Source organism: Pteropus alecto, unplaced genomic scaffold (genome assembly GCF_000325575.1).
Source record: "Pteropus alecto unplaced genomic scaffold, ASM32557v1 scaffold90, whole genome shotgun sequence".
Lineage (NCBI taxonomy): Eukaryota > Metazoa > Chordata > Mammalia > Chiroptera > Pteropodidae > Pteropus > Pteropus alecto.
In genome coordinates, this window is record NW_006429894.1 from 655,796 (window position 1) to 663,705 (window position 7,910).

At 51.1% G+C, this 7,910-nt stretch overlaps 1 protein-coding gene across 1 annotated transcript in view; it reads right to left on the bottom strand.

Moving 5' to 3' along the window:
- Window positions 1–1,473: 1,473 nt before the first annotated feature.
- The window catches only part of CAMSAP2 (calmodulin regulated spectrin associated protein family member 2), a gene marked incomplete at its 5' end in the record, with an annotated part of 45,493 nt that continues 39,056 nt past the window's right edge, over window positions 1,474–7,910 (bottom strand). The window contains 5 exon segments of the mRNA XM_015587352.2: window positions 1,474–4,350; window positions 4,857–4,975; window positions 5,952–6,067; window positions 6,826–6,898; window positions 7,619–7,839. Of these exon segments, the coding sequence (XP_015442838.1) occupies window positions 4,045–4,350; window positions 4,857–4,975; window positions 5,952–6,067; window positions 6,826–6,898; window positions 7,619–7,839 (835 nt within the window).

Consider the following 7,910-nt stretch of genomic DNA (forward strand, 5'->3'; position numbering starts at 1 on the left):
AGGAGGGGGGTTCCCCGTGCAGCGCTGTGACTGCCGTCACCGATCAGTGGGACCAGTCACCTCTGACTCAGGCGGGCTCTGTAAGCCACCCCTCCCTACCACGGGGCCAGCACTGCACCGGCGACACAATGCACAGATCACTCTGTCACGAGGCGGACGGCAGGCCGGCCTTTCTGAGGACGAGGTCTGCGGCAGAGACCTTCATGGTCCCAAGCACTGGAGAGATTCGTCTCCTGAACACGCCAGCCCCACCCTGTGCGACTCAGGGCAAAACAGACTGCAGAGTCAGTGTGAGAAAGGCCGACAGGCTGGGTTTTTTTTTTCATGACAACGCTGATGACTTATCTCGAAATGGCAGATTTTTCTGAGCTCTGCTGTGCTCATGAGATGGTTATTTCCCCGTCGGAGGTTCCGACGCTGCTGAACTGCTGAGCTGGGGCAAGTCTGCGGCTTCGGTGCTGGTGTGAGGGGCCCGCGTTTCATGCCGTGACGAAACCGAGGTCTGCGGGACTCAAACTTGTTTTCCGGCTGCTGCCCCTTGCGACGTCGCCCGCGGCGCCACGGCCCCGGGTCGGGGGTCTCGCCGCCAGGCGCAGAGTCTTCCCCTCTGCTACCTAAGAATGACAATGAGCCGGGCCAGGGGACGCACCGTGAAGCCGCGCGTGGGCGCCAGGGCGCCGGGCCCGTGCACGCTTCTCCAACGCCGCCTGAGCCTACGGACGAATATTCTCACTTTTGAAACGGAACGTACAGAAAACCCTTTGAAAGGGTCGCCCCGCTCGGAGGGCGAGAACCACGTGCCCCCACGCCGGGCATGGACGCTGTTTCTTCTGGCGTGTAAGGCTTAGGAAGGCCATTTTGTTGCTGCTTTATTAAGATATTTTTTAATCTTTTAATTTTTTAGCGCCTACAGCACCTGGTCTTCCCAGGTGGTCGGTCTCCCATCCAAGTACTAACCAGGCCCGACCCTGCTTAGCTTCCGAGACCGGATGTGATCTCACACCATCGGGATGGCAGGGCCACAGACAGATCTTTTTCTTTTAATTGCTCTGGTCTCAGTGAGTAGAATCAGCCAAATCAAAGTGAAACTCACAGAATGACAGTCAGGAAGCGACGGCGTGGCCACTAAGTCGTCGGTGAGGTTGTGAGCCATTTGGTTTCAACGTACAGAATGCTAATTCTGGCACAATTATTAATTCACCGAAATAGTGAATCCGTATGGACAAAATCAGCATGAGACGGGCACGAACATTCCTACATCACTATGCAGACTGAGTAACAGGCACAGAAAGTCACAGGCTTAACGCTGCCTTAGGTCCCTATTCAACGTCTAATGTTACTAAAAGCTGCCTCTCATGGATACTAGAATTTTAAAATTTAAACATAGGTTAAGGGATAGGAAAACCATACAATGAGTTTGCCTAAGTTCACATAATATTAAGAAAAAAACACATTTCATTCCAGAAACAGGAATCGTTTGGTGCCATGCTTTTATTCAAATGAGAGGGGACTACACTGTACCAGGAAATGGCAAATCTGACAGTATTTTACAGCACAGCATCTTAAAAAACCTGTAAGCAATGCTCGAAACTGGACAGTAAGCACACCATACACCGTATGCTGCCCGACAGTGTCCGTGAAACCGCCATTAGAAAGCTGAATTTGGCTTTAAACAGCCAAGTGAAAATTGAACCAGTTATTCCAGACAAACTTGAAGGGCTTTCCAAAGCTGCGTCAAAGGGCAGAACCTGACGGCTGCACTGGTAACCATGACAAGCGTTTGGCAAACTTAACTGAATAATGATCAAAATCATTTGACCTCCAATGATGAAAGCACCAGTGTTTCAATAAGACGGATGAAAATCTCCAGGCTTGATGAAATGGCATAATTTTCATTTGTACAATTTTAAAAACATAATTTAAAAAAAAAAGCTGCACCATCATTAAAACATCCGCAGACTTAAAGAAACCTCTCCATGTTCCTCCTGCATCAATAAAGTGAACGTTGCACTGGGAGCAACGGGCTTTCGTGGCAACATCCACATTCTGCCTTCAGACGCCACGGACGTTCACCGCTAGACACGCGTGGACGAGTGAGGTCCTGTTTGGTCGTAAGGACCTCTTCCACTGTCCCGCGTCCAAGTTTTAAAAATTTAATGGCCAACTAATATCATGAAGAAGACTGCTTGCAGAGGGAAATGGATGGAAAAGAACAAATTTAGTAACGTAAAATGCTGGCCGATTCTCCTTTTGACTATTACTCCTTTTTGATTAGATTCATTTGCTATTTTTAAACCGGTCTTCATCTCAACATTAAGTGACAATTACTTCCTTCTAACAGTGACGGAAACCGGTGTCTGAAAGGTAAAATGTGCAATGCCTCATTTTTAATATTCATATATTATACACAATATGTATACACTTAAAATATCAGAGTTACATATCCTGGTCTCTTACATGCAAACAGTAGGTCACGAAGAGTTTTGAGCTACACATAGATCTTGCACGGGTATTGGAAAAAAATCTTTGAAATTTTTTTTACAGTTTTAACAAATATACATAAATATAAGAACATAAATTACAGTAAAATATTGACAGCATTTGATAAAGTGTCGGTAACTCAGATGCACTGATACCTAGTGGCCGCATAATACTAGAAAAGTATGGTGCAGGAACGGCTCACGCCTGTTGCTTTTAAAATAAGTCAATACATCATATAAGATATTAGTTATTTCTCTAAACGACTCAATTAGAGAAATGCGTATATTTCAGTCTCTACTTCCCACGAAAGAAAACAAACCCCGTGTGTCACTTGCGAAACGATACCGCCGCCCCCCCGACTCACTCCGTCGACACCACGCGGAAACGGGACAGGGCCACGTAATCGTTCACGTCTTTTCCTGAGAGGGACGTTTTTCCCCAACTAACCCTCCGGCACACACTGTCAAAGGGACAAAGGTCAAGTAGAGAAGATTTCAAGTGTCTACTTAATCTAAGCCGTTCCACTCGAAAAGGACAAAAAGGAAGAAAAACTTATTAAGTAAAATAATGTGAAGCTATTTTAAAATTAAAATGGAGCCCTTTTGTACAGTTTAAAGTTTCTAAATATAGTTTTTATATTAGTTATAAATATAACGTAAAGACTTCTCGAGACTTTGCAGCAGGAAATCTTAACCTCTTCAGGCTGAAAGACGATCCTCAAAGTGTCATTCACTTCTGCCAGCTTATAAAGTGACTCGCTGAAGAGAGAGAGAAAGCCTTTTCTGGTAAAGGAACAATCTAAGCTATTCTGAGCCGGCCAGAAGCGGTGTGACGACACTGATTTAATCAGCAACTTCTTATACTCGTGGTTAAGCTCATGTGGTTTAAAGTGACCTTACTAGCAGCTCTTCACGACGCCTCTTACCGAACAGAGAATGTTAATACTTGAGTGAATAATAAATATAGAGTTGTAAATACTTAGCGGAATAATTCTTTCAAATGCTCTCACGCCATGACAACGTGAGGGTTACTGTGCCACTGAACACTAGTGTTTCTCTCAGCATTAGGAGAGGTGCATGTCGCCTGTGGAGGAAACTTCTATGCTCCTCATCTCCACATGAAACAAAATGTCAAGTTATCTTAAAAGCAACCCTCGAGGAGACAAAGTCAAAATAAACCATCTGAAGACAAGCACATACATTAAAAGTTAAAAAAAACAAAGCAACGAATAAAACGCCTAACTGGTTATCTTACCATGTTCCCACCACGCGTCCAAGTAGTGTCTGAGAATTCAGTGCTCCAGCGTGCCTGGTATCAAGCAGTGACCCCCGATGACACGTCTCCATTCGTGGATCCAGCGGGTCGTCCTCACCGGGACCGCCCGCCCGCCTGCGAACCCCCGGCACGCCGGCGGCCTGCGGCTTGCGTCCCGCGCTCCATGGTAACGGGGCTCAATGTCACTTTCGGGGGACAGAAGTCTTGCTGGCAACGGAGAGACTTCTGCAGGCCGGAGGGACGGAGAGCAAAGCCACCGGCAGCGTTCTGCGGCCCACGCTCCCGGCCCTACGCTTTCGTGGGTAACAGTTTCTTGGGCGTCACTGGTCTCTTGCTCTGCCACAGATGGCTGTGAATGGTGATCGCGTCCACGCTGGCGGATAACGTTTTAGCGGGTATGTGGCTAAACTGCTTCCTGTCGGAATTGTATTTGTAAAGTCCCTCGATCATTTTCTTAGTGATGGATTTGGGGCCTATCCCAGTCAGCTTACTGATTTCTTCGGTTTCTGGACAGTAAGTGTACAAAGACCGAAACTGACAGCCTGAATCCCGAAACAGGATTAAGAAGTTGTTGGCATCTGACTTCTCCATTTCCTGTGGAATGAAAAACAAAAACCAAACCAAACCAAACCACGGTAAACACCCTGAAACATGTCACAGAAAAACTGTGTCACGTTTCCTGGTCAAATCTGATGACGTTTAATTTAAAATGTAAATTCCCAATAGCCGAAATAAGGTGCCATGTTATAAAGGCAAAGCTCACTTTAATTAAAAATGTACACGACACCTCGTGCTGAGGTAGCCGCTACAGCCCGGTCTCAGCCAAACTGTCCCTGTCGCTGCCGACCGGGCACTGGCTGACTCCCCTCCCCGGCCCGGCCTCCCTTTAACTACGGGGAATCACGTTACCTGCGTCCATGAAACATGAACGAGCGAATCTGCGCAAGGAGCTGACTTATAATTTTTCATTCTCACCTGAGTCCAGAAGCCCACTTGGAAGCGAACTCAATCTAACCCATCTAAAGCCAGTGCCGGACGGGTCCCGGGCCGCTGGGACGCCGAGTCCCCCGCCGGGAGACGGGGCCCCCGCGCACACTCACCTCCAGGATCTTTCTCTTCTGGCCTTCGTTCACTTTTCCGGCCAAACAGCAATGGGCCAAAGCGTTCTGTATTATGTGCTTATTGGACTTTGCGCTGGGTTCTTTGTAGAGCTTTGGTCCTGTGACGATAATAAAAATAACACCGCTGAGTCAGAAGGACGAAGGACGCCACTGTCCCCACTCTGATGGGACCCCGTGCTCGAAGGCCCGGGCTGGCTCAGCCACAGCCAGAACCTGGTCCTGTCCCCACGGGCCCCTCGCAGGGTGTCCCTGGCCCCCCGAGGCTGCCATGCGGAGCAGCGCTGGACTCAGGCACTGCTGTAACCGTCACCCTGCGTCCCCTTCCGTGTGGACTCTAAGGCTGCTGGTGAGCGTAAAGCGCGATGGGTCCGTCCCGTGCGCGCTCCCCTGCGCCCTTCCCGTCACCGCCCCAAGCCCATCGCGCTCCTTCCCGCTTCCTGCCCACTCGCTCCGCAGAGCTGGTCTCCCTTTCTGGTCTCATTCCGCCTTTGTTTCAGGGATGACCACCCAGCCGGGGTGAGGGCAGGACCTGCCGGGGACAGCGAGGCTGGACGCCCTCCCGGGGTCGCTGCCTCTCAGTGCTCTCTAGAGACCGGGGTTCCAGGCACCGGAGTCCCCACGGTGGAGGGACTTCGTGGGTTCCGGCCTCGGCGCAGGGCTCAGGAACTGCGGGCTGGAACCGCTCCGGACCTGACCGTGAACGGCGACGCGGGCACGGCCAGCGGGGTTAAGTGAGAAGCAGGGACGATGTGTCGTTGTGTTAGAAACTTGTCCCCGTTCACTGGGGTCACCCCTGGGCTGGAACCGCTCCGGACCTGACTGTGAACGGCGACGCGGGCACGGCCAGCGGTGTTAAGTGAGAAGCGGGGACGACGTGTCGTTGTTAGAAACTTGTCCCCGTTCACTGGGGTCACCCCCCTCAGTGGCCCTGGTCACTGACACGGACCGACCTGGCGGCGTTTCCGACCGGCCTCCCTGGTGTGGACCACGGCGCCAGTGCAGCCTCCCGCGGGAGGGCCTGTCTCCGGCCTCGCCCCGGTCAGAGCGTCCCCCGAACACCGCGCAGACGCGCACCTGTGTACTCGGTCCCGGAAGCCACCGAAGAAGTGGTGGACGCGTTCTCCCAGTCCTTCTCTCCGTTCCGACTGCCACAACGACTTGGCGACAGGAAGCCCTCCACGGACTCCGACCTAAATCGCAGATACAATTTTTTGATGCCTCCCACAGAGAAAGGACACTCGGGGGCCAGAGGGTACGTGCGACAGCACCAACCAAAATCAGGCCAGAGGCTTGAAAACAAAAGACGGTGCCCACACTGTCTTGGTCAGGGCGGTGCCTCCGAGCGCCCGGGAGGCAGCAGACGCTCCAGAAGCACAGGCGTGAACCGGCGCCAAGCACCGAGGGACGGTAATTCGAGATCAGAACTCGGATGACGACCGTCACCGGAGACGCCCTTCGTCATGCGGGCGTTACAGCAAAAGGTAACGAAATGCTGACTTTTAGTTTCTAATCTGCGTTCTAGAAGCAGAGAGTGCAGAAGAGAGCGTTCCCAGGTCACAGACGACCGACTTTGGAATTGATCTAACGGGGAAAAAGGCTTTAAATTTGGTGGGAAATAAACCAGAGAGGCTGGCGCCACGCAGATGACGTACTTTCTATTTCTACAGACTATGATTTCATTACGACCATATTAGCCAATTACTGTTAACATTTCATAGTTAATGAAAAGTATCTCATCAAGGTCAGTGATTCTAAAATTCTAAAAGATAAACAGCGAAGATCAGTAGATCTTTTTATATATACACACACACACGTGTATCACATAGAAACCAGACTGTTCGAATCAGCAACACGTATAAAACGCTGAGGTCAGGATCGATGCTGAGGTCAGGATCGATGCACTGCAGTGCACGGGCAGGGGCAGGGGCAGGGGACGTGGTGGGCGCACCTGGGTGTCCTCTTGCCCGAACGCACACTCTCGTTATCTCCCGTGTCCAGCGACGCCAGAGAAAGGCTGGAGGCTGCAAAACACGGAAAACTGGTGAAAAGAAAACCGAAAACTTAAAAGGGGCAACTGAAGAGTCTGCTCGCTAGATAACGCCGGCGCACGGAAACCGAGCAGCTTTCCGTGCTTTCTTTACTGTCGGTCTAAACATATAACATGCACGAAGACAGGCGCGATTTACTTACAATTAGCTATGAACCTACTTAAGAAATAGCGATAAAATTAACTGCTGTCAGGATTTATCCCAAAAGGAAAGTGGTACTATGAGACACGATATCGTGATTATAAGAAAATTAACGTAACTAAAAGAAAATTAAGAAAAGGAATAAAATATTTTTAGGAATATCTCATTCCTAGGTGAAAAATTAACTTATTAATTTTAGTCAACACCGAGTATCAAAAAATTTCATTGGCTAGAAAAGGCAGAGAGATGTTATTCTTCCTTAGTTTTAGAATAACTGCATGGGAATGCTCTGAGACTTCCCGGTGCTCCGTTACTTTGTACTCGTGTTGACGGTGGGCGTGTGGCCCCCACGTCTGCTCTGCCGAATGCCAGCGCGACAGGCAACACATGCACGTCACGACGGTCATGACGGCCGTCACAGGGCGAGGCGGCCTGCTCCGCCGTCCAGACGCGGGGCGCGGGGGACCTCGCGGGCGTGTCCCACGAGCACGCCGAGGCACAGCCACGCAGTGGCTGTTCCCGTGCACAGACCGCTCCCGAGCGCGGGGCTACCTGGGGGACCTCTGACTGGAGTTTTGGGGGACTCGACGTGGTCTCTGTGAATGGACTTGGGGCGCTGCTTCTTCTGCTTCGCTGCCTGAGGACGGGGCTTGAGCACGGTGTCCATGTCCTCCATCAGCTTCAGCTGCTTGCGCCTCATGTGCTCCTGCCTGATGAACTCCCTGCGAGCCCGCTCGTCCTCCTTCCTCTGCCGCTCCTCCTCGGTTTTCCGCCTGAGAAGCCCGGCAGCTGCATGCCTCACCCTGCGCGCCCGCGCCCCCCACACCCGCGCCCCCAACACCCG